Here is a 16,582-nt window from a genome sequence, read left to right as displayed (position 1 = left end):
TACTCTTTTCTCTTTTAGGTTGTATGGGTACACATGCTTTTAAATTTAACACTTAAACAAAGAAACACACATCACACAGCCTGCGACAAGTATCCGGTGTCAAATAACATGATGTTAGAATCAATTTGAAGAAAACTACTAACACTGCCCTGCTTTTTCAAATTTATATACAATCAATCTGTATCCATACTTACCATATCTGCTATAAAGGAGTTGTATGCTACTGAGCTGAATATCAAACTTATCATATGCTCTTGACATAATATCTTCAAGAGCACTTTCACCAACTTTGATATCTTCCAAGGTAGAACGACTTTTACTAGTCATCTTAAAAAAAGAAAAATGATTTTAATAAGCTGTCACAACATACTAAATAACATATTCAAGTATACATTGCAGATAAAGAACATTTTGAAACCATATGGTAAGAAAATGAAAAGACAAGACTTTTCCAGATTTTTTTAATGATCTAATGAAATATTTTATCTTTAATTCTCTGTATAGAGTAGAAAGGGAAAGTTTTAGGAAGAAGGATGAACTACTAATATGCTAACTAGACACACATTATGCTTCTGAGTGCTAATCTGAAACAATAACCACTAAGAAAAATTCTAGTAGGATAACCATTTTAAATCTGTTGTAACAAATACAAGCCTTTTGTCACTCATAAGACTAACACATTTTTCATGTTATAGATTTTTAGGGTCCACAAACAATTTTGTCAGATGCATTTACCAAAGTGGACCCTGGCCTATAAAAAAATATTCCACTATGAAATTGGTTAGCCCTAGGGTGTCAAATGTTTATCTGCTTCAATTGTGTGAAAGATTTCTCTATTTCCAAGTAGATATATTTCCAGTGTTAAATATTTTATGATATGGAAACATTCAGAAACATAAACAGTAGTGAAATATAATTTTGCATGAAAAACAGATTAAATTAAAAGGCTAAAATGAATTAGAGAATATGGTGCTTTACTATTTCTGCATTAGGTATTATATTGGTATTTGAGAGTTTTACCTTTAAATGACCAAGATCCAAAAGTAATTTGTTTGCTGTTGATTCATAGAATCCATTTTGTGGAACAATGATATAGGAAGCCATTAGATTTATTTTTAAATCTAGAATCTTTTGCGTTTCTATAACATACACTAGCCCTGGAAAAACATTAGAATGAAAATAATTGCAATAATGATCATAACACAACTATAACCAAATAAATTTATTATGGAACAAATTTAAGCCAAATAAAAGCTACAGAGTTTAAGAGAATTCCATTACACAGGGGTACAGCCAATATGAAGTAATATATTAAAAATGCAGACCTTTTCACATACCACCATTTCATACAAATTTAGGCTCGATACAGGCGGGCAAAGAGCACCGTCCTTGGGCCGATTTAAGGGCTCGGGAGAGTGGAGCATCCCCACGCTCCCACGCCCTATCACGCTCTCCCAGCAGCATTTTGGTGCGTGTGCCAATGCTCTGCATTGTGTGCCACGTCCAAACGGTGCAGCACACAATGGACGCCACCACGCTACTCCAGGGCACTAATGGTGCCTTGGCAGCAGCAGAAAAAAGGAGTCGTGTTTTGCAACTCCTTTATCTGAGCGCATCGTTGTCGTGACATGCAGTTGCCATGGCAACGATGCAGGGGATAAAGGGGCGGCCTCTGTCCACCCCTTCCCCCCATTTGTCCAGTCCCTTAATCTCCATACAGAGAGAATTGTGTACACTATGATGTCCAAAGTTAGCACAAGAATTTATTGTCTTTCAAAAATGTTTTTCAAAAATTATCCAAACTTACCTGTAGCCGTCTTTTCCCGAAATTCTTCTAATTTTGTTAAAGTTGCTGAGGTCAGTTGCTCTAAATGAACATTACTTGGGGGGCGGAAAAAATCCACTAAGCTATTCACAGTCATCTGAAAAAAGTGCAAAATGACAGGGAAGTATATCATCTATGAATATTTAATTTATTTAATTAAAGTATTTCACTTTAAAAACTTTAAAAATCTCGGTGAAACACTGGAACCTAAATTTTGGAGAATTTTTCTGTATGTAACTACCACGGCCAGAATACTTTTGGCTAAAAATTGGAAGAAGAAAACTATTCCTAGAATAGATGAATGGTTACAGAAATTGTTTGAAGTAAAAGAATTAGATAAGTTAACAATGATGGTAAACGACAATAAAAATAAGGAAAAGAAGTTAAAAGAATGGGAACCATTAGAAAGGTATTGGTACAGAAGATGTAACTTAAAGGAAAAATGGATATAAGAATTTGTTAAGTTTAAAGGTTTGGAGAGGATTTGTAAATATTGTAAATAATAATACAGAGACTCTAGAGCTTAGTAAGTCTCTAAAGGACTGTATCAGGTATTAAACAAAAGCAGATGTATGGATATATATATGTAAAGGTTGAAGGTATCACTGATGAAATGTTCATATTATTTTTTAAAAAAGGTAATGTGAGGTTGAGATGTTAACGTGGATTACAACCTTTACGCTATGTACATAATAGGTGCGATTAAAAAAATGGAATGGATTATATGCTTATGTATATATATGTGTGTATAATCGTTCAATAAAGATATTTTTAAAAAAAATAAAAACTTTTAAAATATAAGTTTTCTACTTACTGCATCATATATTATTTCCAAAGGCTGTGATTCTATTCTTAGCTTCTGATTGGCAGTTTCATCTAATGGATTGGTCTCAAACATGATGGTAAAGAGCGATGTATTCTGCTTTGAGTGGACTGTATTTGAGGACAGCAAGTGGGGTACTGTTTTTCCTTGAGTCATGCCCTGCACTTCAAATGCACTTACACTTGACTCAAATCTGTATAAATTACATTGTTTGAGAACACAGACAAACATAATTCTATTGTTCAAAAATGATTATTTTGTTCATTAAAAGTTTTACTTTATACTCCACTAATTTAATATATGTAGTGGGTAACATATAAAAGCATTTATCTTGCCAATCATAATTTTGATTTGCCTTAATTTTCGTTTTTAGTATCGGAACTCACAATCAAAGCATCCCCAACAGCAACAGCAAACAAATTACAATTCTGTGTATATTTAAACAATATCCATTATATCAGTACTACAACTGAAAGAAAGCCTTGAGAGTATCTACTACCTGCTTAAACCCTTTAATTAATCAACAGAATTACAAGTATATCTTGGTTAACAAGTAGTCATGGGCATTACTTCTTTGGTATGAGACAGGAATAGAAATATTTTTTCCAGCATGCCAGGGACTGGCATCATATTTGTGTCCATTTGGTACAACTATTTTGTTCTATCCTGGAAACTTGCCAGAGACCTGCATATTGGTCCAGGACTGTTACTTAATTAAAGAGGATATGTATCTGAAATTTGGCATGCATATTAAAGCAATTCTAGGAGTATTCATCCTAGTGTAACTTGGTTTTAAAACATATTAATAAATTTTAATATGTCCATGTGTTTTAGGTCTCTAACACTCCTGGGAATACAAGATGGGGAAACTGTTTTTTCTGTTCAAATGGATAATACCCAGTTGACACAAAGCTCTAATGCATGTGAAATAACTTTCCAACAACATTTAGTATAATTCATATGAAAACATAGGCCAAACAAAATATGACATTAACTGTGTGACTGCATTAATGTTTTTTTCTTTAGCCCCAATGGAAGCTTCCTTCCAGAGGATAACAGATACTACAGGAAGAAGATATGTTTTTCACTGGAACTCCAAGAAACAGTACGGATAAAAATGTTCCTTCTTTCTAAATCTCACTGCCCCTTGGGTACTTGTTAAGAAACAAAAAACAGAAACATAAAATGTAATCACATGTTTAATTTCATGTCTAGTTTGGTTCTTGGGGACTTGGTCTAGCTATGAGACAGGCTTCAGCTAGTCTCAGATAAAGAGAAACAAGAATCAAAGATCAATGCATATGGCAGCAGACCCTAATTTGTTGGCCACTCTGGGAGCATCTTAGCTGAAGGATAAAGAATAAATACTCTAAATAAATAAATGTAAATCACACAAATGAGCAACAAAATGCCAGAAGGGTGTGGAAACCCAAAGAATATCTAAGGACTAGCTTGCATGGCCTTCTAAAAAAAACAAGAGTGCTGGTGCTGAGGAAGAATGTCCTGGAGGCTAGCTGTCAGAAGCTTCTGGTTTCTTATACTCAACTTGCAAACAACTATGGTAAGAAGCTGTGAGACTGGAGTATGCATCCAACTGAAACAGTAACATCTTCCAAATGTTATGTCATCTTACAACTCACTATGAAGTCAGAAAATATTAAAATCTAGTTTTGAAATCCAAAGTATTATCAAATTTTGTATGCTGTTCACATGTTTCAAGGAATAAGTATGAACACATAAAAAACTAACCTTATTGCTTCAGCACCAGGCCGTTGCGTTACTGTTGTACGCAGATCAATTAAGGCAATTTCTATCAGTGCAGGTTTTTCCTTCATTTCTCTTATCAGTATTGTCATGCTTAATAGTTTTACATAAAGCTTCATAGCTTCATACTGTATAAATTAAGGGAAAAGTATCATGAGAAGAAAAGTATCTTTACAAAACATAACTAAGCAAATCCATCATGAACATTCTGTCAGTAAGAAGCACAGCAAGGCTAGAGCTACGTTTCATTTCAGTAGCAACAAGCAGTTTCCAAAAGTTAAAGGGCAAGGCTGGAGGGAGGAAGCTGACATTGCTGCAGAAGAAGGCATTTTGGGTTTCTTTTTAATTCAAGAACACCCTTCACCACTCTCAAAACAATTTGTGACACTTTGGTCCCCCATCTTGAAATCACATCTTTTTGGGGAGCTTTTGTCCACACAAATTATGCTGAGCATGAAATGGAAGAGAGGTAGTCCAACTCTACTTAACATGCAACAACATACATTATAAAATATTTCTTAATGTTATTTGACTAATAAAATAATCATACCTGTTAATGTTTTCAACAACCAGGAGTTTTTTAAAAAATAGGTTCACATACAGGAAAGCAGACAAGCATAAACAGAAAGGGAAACTGATGAATGAAAGAAAAGAAACCAAAATAATTCACCTAACTCTGAGGTCTAGTTCAAACACTACAATTAAGATCAAAGTGCAAGCCAAATTTAAACAAAATTCAGCTCACAATGCAGGTATTTGTTGCATAGGAAGAATCAGAGGAAAATACATGACTCAACTGGCATATACGTTTATCAGAACTGCATTGAAGTTTGATTGTTTCTAACATAATGATTTTTTTTTGCCAACTTTAAAAAAAAATGAAATTTCATTGCGAATGTAAGGATGCAATATAAACTCTAGATAGTGTAAAAGTTGGTTGATTCACCCTAGGCTTTATCATACAAATGTGGCCCCAGAGTTGTAAAAGGTTGAATATACCCTCTCTCTCCTTCATATAATTTGAAGCAATACTGCAGGACACCTTAAGAATTTGCCTGCAGCTTTCTTCTCCTTTTTCCAGTTAAGTAACACTGGAAAGGAAAGAAAGGTCTTCCAGACTGCACACATTAAAAACACATGACATTTTTGAATGCCACCTATAATACATAAAATATTAGCTATGTTGCTTCTAAATTCTACCCAACATCATATCTTACTGATGTACTGATCATTCAGATTTCAAAAGTTGATAATCACTGTACCAGCTATAATTTCCTTTTGCAAAATAACAGTTCTTCAGGTAAAGTTAAATGCTTGTTGACCTATACTATTACTATATATACTCATCTATAAGTAAAAAAAAATTATGGCAAAACACTGACCCCAAAATACTGGGTCAATTTATATACAAGTCAATATGGTAATCCTGCTCAGAAAGTTCCTAAAAGAAGTGCTGCCCACCACTCCATTTTCCTTACTTTGGTAGCGCTGCCCAGGCAAGAAAACAGACTATGATTCAAATGTCCTGCTGGATTTGCAAGGAAAAAAGGTGTGTTTTTGTATGTGTGTGTGTGTGTTGCTGGTTTGCTAGAGATTCAAAAGTCCTGCTGGATTTGCAAGGAAAGGGACTGTGTTTTTGCATGTGTGTGTGTGTGTGTGTGTTTGTTGCTGCTTTGCTAGACAGATTCAAAATGCTGGATTTGCAAGGAAAGGGTGTAGGTTTTTTGTATGGGTGTGTGTGTTCGCTGCTTGTTTGCTAGACAGATTCAAAGGTCTCACTGCATTTGAAAGGAGAGAGAGTGTGGGTGGTGACTGGTGCTTTGCTGATGCCCTTGCTTCGTCCTTTACATCCTTTGTTACATGCCCCTAAATTGTACCCTTGGGTCATATAAAAATCCATAATTTTGGCCCCAAATCCTGACCTCGACTTATAGATGAGGTTGACTTACACACAAGTATATACGGTAATTAAATTAAACCCACCGTTTTGGGCAATGTTGGATCAACAGCTGTTTCACTATAACCAATTGCTGCATAGAGTTTGTCCTTTTCTTGTGGCGTCATCAATTGTTCAAAACCTGTCATAAAAAAACAGTTTTAATATATTCAATTTAAAAAAGTTTATCATAACATACCAACACACTACAACAAATATTAACTTTTCAATAATTATAACCTTATAGCTCTTGTAAATATACTGCTTTTACTGCAAACTGCCTTGCCAGTCTAAGACTCAAAATGGTCAGGGACCAGTGATTATCATACCCCTAAAGGAAGGAGATTCCTCAAAGGAACTGGGAAGGAGTCATCTCCCATCACTCCCACAGCTCCTACATGCACTGTCAAAATCTGTTCCATAATACTGAGAAAGCTTCCACATCAGATTTTGTATTGATGCAAAAAGTTGTAGGAGAATGGAGAAAGGCCTGTTACAATAACAAAAGCATGGTTTGTTGACAACAAGATAAGCCTGAAAAATATGTCCACATTGGCCTCATTCCCACTTACCTCTTGATTCACTTCCTGCATCGATTCCTTAAACTGGTTCAGCAAACAGCATGGTTCCCACTATGTTTGCTCTGGTTTCAAGAATTGGTGCAAGAAGCAACAGCTGTGGCTTCCCCACCATGCCTCCCTCCATTCTCCTGGCCATACCGGGGTTGGAGGAGAGGCCGGGGCGGAAGGAGACAGGCAGGTACAGAGGACTGAGGCACGCCAGGATGGAGAGGCAGGTTGGGAGGATGGAGCATCGAGGTATGGCCGGGAAAGCCGCTGCCAGTGGGAACCAGGGCGGATTCAAATCTGATTCGATTCCACCTGGTTCCCACTTGAGCAGAATTGATCTATTTCCAAATAAATTGATTTAGTCCAAAAAACACCCCATTTTACCAGCGTCCTTTTGACACAGGTTAAATGGGTAAAAACCATGACCCCCCCCCTTTCCGAATCGCTTCAGGGATTCGAATTAAGTGGGAACCATGGTAGTTTAAACTGGATCACGATCTGGTTTAAACCATAGTGGGAACAACCCCTTTGAGTGGACAGGGTTCTTTGCTTTGAACTGAAAGAGCCTCCTTCTGTCCAAGGCAAAGAAGCTCTCAGTTCACAATCCAATGTGTGGATCAAGTATATGGACATTTAAATATATTACTTATAACACCACCTGATACAATCTGTTTTCTCTCCAAGTAGAAATACCTAAACTGACCAACAAATGAAGTGACTGCTTTTGTCTTTCCAACACCTCAGACAAAATGAAATTATAGATCAGTGGTCCCCAAACAGTACCATTTAAGAGATTTTGGACTTCATCTCTCAGAAGACTCAGCCATGTGTTAGCGTGTTTGTGCAGAGTGCATTGTACCACGCTGAAGCTTTGCACCAGGATGACCACTTGAGAAGCGACTTGGAGATGTGATCAGACTGGAAAGACTCCTTTCCCCTCTCAGAAGCAGACAAAAGAGTCTCTAGCCAACTATCTCTTAATGAGGCACTTTACTTCTCGTTCCACCGTGTACAAGCTTGTCTTCTCTGACAAAGCTATTCGCATTTCACCAACACTCCGACATGACACCAACAACCATTACCCACTCTGTACATTGAGGCTCCTCCCTTATGTACATGTACATGTGGCCACTTAGCCCAGCCTCTTCCTGGTATGTGTCACATATATACACGTCCCCCTTGCAGGGTGACTCTGCACTTTCCAGCCTATGATGATGTCCCATCCTGTGACTCAGTACAGTCCAAATGCAGTCATCATGGCTGCAGGTGACCTATAGTAACCTTGTCACCTTTTACCCACAGATGAACATTCTCCCCTGGATTTATTTTTCAACACCATGTTGGCAAATAGTCTGGGATTCTGGGAGATGAGGTCCAAAATCCCTCAAAGAGCACAGTTTTGGGACCACTGCTATAGATGTACATACTATTTCTAATACAGTATTAAGAGGAAACTACTGCTATCCTGAAAATACAGAGGCAAATGTTGCCGAGTTCAATGCAGCTTATTTCTAACTGAATACAGGATTACAATTTCAGTCAAGTATTGCATCATAACAGAACCACAAAAAACCTAAAAACTTATAGGTTATCAACCAAGGAATGTCCCGTAATTAAGGTAGACTGCATTTTCAGAGTTCTATCATAATTAACAAACTTTCTATTTCTTAAAGAATTAATATCACTTGTCTATGATAAAACTATGTACATTTCCAAAGTATTAAATAAAAACTGACTGAGCTAAAAGCATATTACACATTGAGGCTAGAGTAACAAGTGCCTTGAATCTAACCATTCTTGTGAGTAAAAAAAATCTGACACCTGCAACCTATTTTTAAAATTACTTTCAAAATTACCACTTGTACACTTTGTTTCATAAACAAGATTACATGTTTCTCAAGAATGTGTATGGACAGGTTGCATTATCTGTAACTATAGTTCTTCAGGTAGCTATTTGTAAATTCACACAAGGTGGGTTATCCTGCACCCGCACAGTGCATCATTTGGATCCTACTAGAATGTTATATAAGTGTTCTGGTGGTAGCCCCACCCACCTCCAGCAACCATATATAAAGGGCTTCTTACCGAAACTGCCAGTTCAATGGACGCAAATGTAGTAATTCATAGGAATAGTAAAATGGAATGAAGGAAGACTGGGCGAGGTTATGTGAGTTCACAGATGACAACTTAAATAACTATTGTATATACTCAACTATAAGTCGAGAAATTTTTGCCGTAAAATGGCGTCCAAAATCGTGGGTCGGCTTATCTACGGGGCAAAGCAGTACTTTAACCAAGCCTCTCCCCAGCCGGGCTACCTCTGCAAGAGATAGCCCATCTGGGGAGACGCTGGCAAGGGTGCCCCGATTGCCCCGCAGCCCCTTCTAGCCTCGACTCCCTCCGATGGGAAAAGCCCAGCGATAGAGACGATTGCGCGCCCTGCAGCCTCTCCTCTGCCAGGCTTTCCCCAGAGAAGGGGCCTGGCTGAAGGGATGCTGGGGAGGGCAATCGCCTTCCCCAGGAGCCTCTCCTGGAGGAGGCCCCTTCCCTTGTAAAGGAGCCCTGCCGAAGGAACGCTGAGGAGGGCGATCGCCTTCCCCAAAGCCTCTCTTCGGTGAGGCCCCGTCCCTTGGGAAGGAGCCCCACCGAAGGGACGCTGGGGAGGGTGATCGCCTTCCCCATGCCTCTCTTCGGCGAGGCCCCTTCCCTTGGGAAGGAGTGTATTAGAAGTAAAAGATATACATATTTTATGAAACAAGTAAGATTATCCTTTCATAAGTAGTCACTCTGACAAGACTAATAAAATTAATAATCATTAATATAAACATAAGCATTTTAAGATTTGTGAAAAAAATGGCATGTGTTCTTTTTAAAAAATGTAAAGTATACCTAAACCCACACAATCATATTTGTACCTTTTGGTTCTTGTACAGATTCAGTGCTTTTATTTCCAGCCCATCCCCACATCCAACCAAACCAGCCAGTAGATTCTTCATCATCTTGTTTAGCTCCTGGTCTGAAAATCTTTAATCCAGCCTTAGTTGCCTATTATGCAAAACAACATAAGTACTATTTTAAAATTAATACAAAATGGCTTAACCAAAATAGCAAGTATTTAAAATTCAGACAAGATGTATATAGAACTGTAGCAAAAGATGCAAGCTCTAAATGAATAAGGCAGTGCATCCTTCCGACTCATGGGGGTTTAGTTCTGGGGAAGCACCACAAAAGAGAAAAGAAGTTTATGCTCAAGCCTAATGATAGTCAACAGCCAGCAACACGAGCACCACATCAGTACGGCCACATACACGTGCCACCATTGACTAAAATGGGGCAGGGTAATTCGTGGATCTAATACTGTGGCCGTACTGTACCATTAAAGTACAGGTGTAGCTCTTAATGGGTTTCTGAAGGCAGAGATTGCCACAGTCCTTGGGTTTGTCCCTCCTCCCACCACCCTTTCTCCCATGGCAAATACAGGACAGTTTCTCATGTAAGTTTACAAAATATCCACACACAATGTCAACCGCCAATATTGCCTTCTCACCAAATGCAGTGTTTTTACAAAGCCAAAATGTCCAGCCAGTTACAAAGATTCTGTCTCCTTTACAGTACACTCCATTTCTCAACTGCATTTCTGGTGGCTGTTGTTTATTCCTCTCATTTTGCTTCACCTCTTTGAAAAGACTGAATTGCAAAGACTTGTCATAAACTGCAGGCAAGTCTGTTTTTTCTTGCCTGCCCTCTAAACTGTCACTCCTAGAACCAACAGGGCTGGTGTGAACGCAGTGTTTTTCCTTTTATTTTCATGTTGGGGCAATCTAGGCAATGCATCAGCTAGCAGTTTTTTCTCCTGCAGGAAAGTATTTTATTGTGACTTTGAACCTGTAAAAAAGCTCTGCCCATCTAATTTATTTGGGAGTTAATTCTCTTGGCATTTGCAATGCCTGCAAATTCCAGTGGTCCATCCACACCTCAAAGGACAAGTAGTACCCTCAAATAAATGTCTCCAGCTCTCAAGAGCCCATTTGATTGCCCCATGTCCTTTTCCCAGACTGCTCAGTGATGCTTTGTCCCAGAAGACCTCTTGAACAAGCAGGCACATGGAAGTAATTGCCCCTCTTGGTCCTAATAAGAGTCCTCCCTGCATGCTGTATCACTTGCATCAACATGTACCACAAATGGCTGAGTGGGATCAGGATATTTTAAAATGGGTTCAGAATGAACAGTTTTCATATTATTGGATGCCAACTGGGAATCCTCAGTCCATTTTGAGCTGAGTTTCACCTTTCTGATTTTTTTTAAAAACTTTTTTCTCTTTTGTTTTCGACAGGTACATCAGAAGCAGGGTGACTTGTACAAAGTTAGGAATGAACTGCCTATAGAAATTTGCAAATCCCAAGACGCTTTGCAGTTGCCTCCAGATTCTAGAGATTCCCAATCCAACATTGAGGATGCCTTTTCTCGATCCATTTAAAGGCTATCAATGGCCATATGATACCCCAAGTAGTCTAGTTTTTGCTTATGAAATTCACATTTTGACAGCTTGCGAAACAATTAATTGTCCAGTAACTTTTTCAACACCTTTCTCACTAATTTGACACGAGTGCTCATGTCCTGGGAGTATATCAATATGTTCTCTAAGGCCTGTTACAGACTGCCAAAATAAAGCTGCTTCGGGTCTCTTTGGAGGTATGCTGTTTAAATGATGCATTGGTCCTAAGAGTCCAGAGGTCACACCAAAGTCACACTCCATTCCTAAGCACTGGAGGGCAGCTTTAGTGCAGCTTTCGGATTCTTAGGATGCATGCATCATTTAAACAGCATACCTCCAAAGAGACCCGAAGCAGCTTTATTTTGGCAGTCTGTAACAGGCCTATATAAACTAACATCCCCTTATACAAATACTCATGAAAGACTTCATTCATCAGATGCATAAAAAACACCGGGGCCCCAGACAGTACAAAAGGCATCACCAAATATTCAAAAGCTCCCAAAGGGCAGTTAAAATTAGTTTAATATTCATTCCTTTCTTGTACTTTTACTCGAAAGTAAGTATATCTCAAGTTAAGTTTAGTAAAGATCCACCCAGCAGCTAACTCCCAAGCCTTTCACTAAGGGAACTGGATACTTGTTTGATGTACAAATAGCACTGAGGCTCCTAAAGTCCTTGACCAATCTTCACCCCTCCTCCCATTCTTTATTTTATTTTATTTTATTTTATTTTGTGGAAGAACCCCTGAGCCCCATTCCTGAAGTCACTGGGCAGATAAAGCCCCTTGCTAAATTTGTGCCCACAAGTTATCTTAGAGATACGTCTCCCTGAGAGTCACAGAGAACAGTTTAAATTTAGGGAGCTTGGCTTTAGGGTCAATTTTAATGGCACAGTCTGAGTTGTGATGGAGAGGGTAAAGGGTCATTCTCTTTCTTGTAAAACACCTCTTTTAAGTCCTGGTACAGGGCTTAATCCCTGATAACAGGGATATCTGGGTCCTCTTACTCCTGCACCCTTCACAGTTTCTCAAATTTCTGGGAGTATTCTCCTCCCTTGAGTGTTTTGACTCTTCATTTCTTTTTCTGGGATTCTTTGGGAGGTATCCAGTTTGCCAGTGTGTGTGCTTTACAGTTTTTATGTAGAGAGCTTCACTGCCCCTTCTTCCATTGTAAATAAGGGTCAGGAAAGTTCAGGCAGTATATTCCCAGTATCATGTGGTAATCCAGGGTAGGAGCTAACACAAATTGAATGACCTCTCAGAGTTCTCCCACACCCACGAGTACTGTGGAGGTTTGTGTTTCAGCTGGGCTGCCTTGCATCCTAGTGCTATCCATTTGGGGGGCAAATATCAGATCTTCCAGATTCTCTGGGTGCAGTCCTACACCAGCTGCTATTGCTGGGTTCATGAGACATCTGGTGCACCATGAATCTAAAACAGTTAAAAAGTCTATGCTCCCCTCCCCACTGATATTTCTTAATTTGACTGGCAGAAAGAATGGCTTCACACCACCACTCACCCTGGTTGCTGTGCAACTTCACTCTCCAACCTGTCTTTCAGCACTATCTAAAGCAGGCTTTTGTTGTTTCCTGCTGGGACTCTCGTGGTGTTGCCATCTACGTTGCTTCCAGCTCACTGTCATCAATGGCTCAAGGTCCAGCCTTGAGTGGTTGCTCCCTTACCACGGCTGCCTTTCTTCTTGCTCAGTTCTTTTTTGTATGCTGACAAAAAAAGGAGGGATGTAGACTCTTTTTCTGTGCTATTCTGAAATGTAGGCACAGTCCAATATGCACCTATCTCTCATGTTCTGTCTCAGGGTTCTTCTCATCTTTACAACACCGATCTTCATCTGGGATCTTCTGGAACCAGGAATGGTAGCTAGCTCCAGTCACTGGTTTGCAAACCTCATAGTCTCGTTTCTCAGCCAGCATCATCCATCCCATCAAGGTGGCTGGGTTGTCATGAGACAGAGCCCATTCTAAAATATCTAGTCGCATCCCATCTCAGAAGTACTGGATCTTTATAACATCCAATCAGACTGCCACTTGCCACCAGCTGCCAAAACTCCTCCATATATTGAGTTATCAACTGAGTCCCTTGTTTCAGTGTCATCAGATGGCTGCAAGCCTTCTCTTGCAGGAATGAGTCCTTGAAGAATATCCTGAGACTTGTCATAGAGGTTTGTAGATTGTTTAAGGTGAGTGTCCCCTCATCATAAAAATGCACAAGCCATTCAGTCACTTTCCCTTTCAGGTATGCACTCACACATTGCAAGTTGGCTGCCTCTGAATGGAAAGTGTATTCCTATTCCATCATAAATTCAGAAACCTGTATGAGGAAAAAGGATAGTCTCTCAGTAATCCCACTGAAGGTTACTTCCAGAAGTCTGTTGCCAAACGCTGGGGGCATCCTGGATATTATGGTAGATGAGGAGCTGGTGGTGCAGCTACTGCTACTTGCAGTAGAGCCAACAGAGGTTGCTACACTTGAACTGGGGGTGGGGGTGACCCTGCTGCTACTTGCCAACCTGCAGTAGAGGCTGGGGAGAACTCAAAAGTGTCCATTAGGCCAGTGGGCCCCAAAACATTATCAGCCCCTTTGTGCAGAAGGAACATCTGCATCATGCTCCTTAGCACCATCGCTTCCTCCAGTAGCTGTTGCACTTTGGTCTCTCAGGCCTCTTCCTCCTGTCTGATCACCAAGCCTCCCATATATACATCTTGGTCAGAGAGATACCCCAGTCTCCAGCACTCCCTCTGCTGAGCTCTGCAATACTGCACTGGGAGTTCTTCAACTGTTGGCATGAGCATCACCCAAGGCTCTCCTTGCAGGCCCAGTCTTGGTCGCAACTAAGGACACTAGCCTCTATTGGGGCCCCACTTCAAAAATCCAGCCCTGTGTCCAGAAGCTTGGCAGTTGCTGTAGCTTCACCAACTGCCAGCTGTGCAGTCAGGTTGTCATCTTCCAATTTTTGAGTTTTACTGTCATTTTGCATATGTGTTGTGCTTTGATCCAACAGAAAAAAGAGTTCTGACAATCTGTCAAGTCCAGCAGGATGCCAAAGTTCAGAAGCTCAGGCTCAATAATAAAAGCTCAGAAACTTTATCTAGAAACTGTAAATCCCATCTGGAGACTTTTATTATCAGAACTGACCAGCAATCAGTGTCATTGGACTAATTAAACCATACACAAAATCATGGCAGGATTATTTCTCATTCGTTTCCAATGAATAAACAATTTTTCTACTTTCATTCCCATACTGCCCCTTTACACCTTTATTGCTCTTCCATTCTCACAGTAGAACCACCTTGAACATTCCAGCCAGAAACTAGTCTCCTTTCCATTGTAATCGCACCACCTGAAAATGAAAAGTTTTACCAGGAAGGTTCATCCTGGGATGGCAGTAGTAATTCAACATGTGATGATTTTACCTTGCGTGCCAACTGGTCTGACAAAAGTCCAAGTTCTTTTCAATTATATCAATTAAAACTCCCCCCTTCTCCTTCAGTTTTCTTATCGAGCCCCTGTGGATTACTTCTCCTGCCATCCCAGAATGACCTCCTATATCGAGTGTATTTACCTGACCCTAAAGGCTAGGGACAGTCTAGGGATTCTGTTAGTGTATCGGCCACCCCGTGCATTAGCGGACTCCCTTAACGAGCTGACACAGCTGGTCGCTGAGCTGATGTTGGAGACGCCCAGGCTTCTTGTCCTGGGCGACTTCAACATCTCCCTCACGGCCAGCCATGTTCCATCCGGTGCGGCTCGGGAATTCATGGAGACCATGGCGGCCATGGGCCTGTCCCAGCTGATACAGGGTCCCACGCATTGTGCGGGTAATACTCTCGATTTGGTCTTCTGTTCGGATGCGGAGAATCCGTGGGTGGAAATAGTTAATGTTTCCCCCCTGTCATGGACGGATCATTTCATAATCCCACGGAAGGTTACTCCAGAAGTCGTTGCCAAACGCGGGGGGCATCCTGGATATTATGGAGATGAGAGCTGGTGTGCGCAGCTACTGCTACTTGCAGTGGAGCCAACAGAGGTTGTACACTTGAACTGGGGGTGGGGGGCCCTGCTGCTACTTGCCAACCTGCAGTAGAGGCTGGGGAGAACTCAAAAGTGTCCATTAGGCCAGTGGGCCCCAAAACATTATCAGCCCCTGTGTGCAGAAGGAACATCTGCATCATGCTCCTTAGCAACCATCGCTTCCCCATAGCTGTTTGCACTTTGGTCTCTCAGGCCTCTCCTCCTGTCTGATCACCAAGCCTCCCAATATACATCTTGGTCAGAGAGATACCCCAGTCTCCAGCACTCCCTCTGCTGAGCTCTGCAATACTGCACTGGGAGTTCTTCAACTGTTGGCATGAGCATCACCCAAGGCTCTCCTTGTAGGCCCAGTCTTGGTCGCAACTAAGGAACATAGCCTCTATTGGGGCCCCACTTCAAAAATCCAGCCCGTGTCCAGAGAGCTTGGCAGTTGCTGTAGCTTCACCAACTGCCAGCTGTGCAGTCAGGTTGTCATCTTCCATATTTTGAGTTTTACTGTCATTTTGCAATGTGTTGTGCTTGATCCAACAGAAAAAAAGAGGAGTTCTGACAATCTGTCAAGTCCAGCAGGATGCCAAAGTTCAGAAGCTCAGGCTCAATAATAAAAGCTCAGAAACTTTATCTAGAAACTGTAAATCCCATCTGGAGACTTTCATTATCAGAACTGACCAGCAATCAGTGTCATGGACTAATTAAACCATACACAAAATCATGGCAGGATATTTCTCATTCGTTTCCAATGAATACAATTTTTCTACTTTCATTCCCATACTGCCCCTTTACACCTTTATTGCGGTTCCATTCTCACAGTAGAACCACCTTGAACATCCAGCCAGAAACTAGTCCCTTTCCATTGTAATCAGCACCACCTGAAAATGAAAAGTTTTACCGGGAAGGTTCATCCTGGGATGCAGTAGTAATCAACATGTGATGATTTACCTTGCGGCCAACTGGTCTGACAAAAGTCCAAGTTCTTTTCAATTATATCAATTAAAACTCCCCCTTCTCCCAGTTTTCTTATCGAGCCCCTGTGGATTACTTCTCCTGCCATCCCAGAAGAACTTTCACAGTAAGTAAAACTTCTCATTCTTGGGATGGGAGGTGGAGCAATCCACCATGTGA

At 40.4% G+C, this 16,582-nt stretch overlaps 1 protein-coding gene across 1 annotated transcript in view; it reads right to left on the bottom strand.

Moving 5' to 3' along the window:
- The window catches only part of VPS13A (vacuolar protein sorting 13 homolog A), a 208,378-nt gene that overhangs the window by 132,231 nt on the left and 59,565 nt on the right, over positions 1-16,582 (bottom strand). Inside the window, 7 exon segments of the mRNA XM_042452020.1 lie at positions 195-327; positions 1,021-1,157; positions 1,808-1,922; positions 2,640-2,841; positions 4,398-4,540; positions 6,396-6,490; positions 9,833-9,962. Of these exon segments, the coding sequence (XP_042307954.1) occupies positions 195-327; positions 1,021-1,157; positions 1,808-1,922; positions 2,640-2,841; positions 4,398-4,540; positions 6,396-6,490; positions 9,833-9,962 (955 nt within the window).

Source organism: Sceloporus undulatus, chromosome 2 (assembly GCF_019175285.1).
Source record: "Sceloporus undulatus isolate JIND9_A2432 ecotype Alabama chromosome 2, SceUnd_v1.1, whole genome shotgun sequence".
In the NCBI taxonomy this organism is placed as follows: Eukaryota; Metazoa; Chordata; class Lepidosauria; order Squamata; family Phrynosomatidae; genus Sceloporus; species Sceloporus undulatus.
This window is presented reverse-complemented; position numbering and strand designations above follow the sequence as displayed.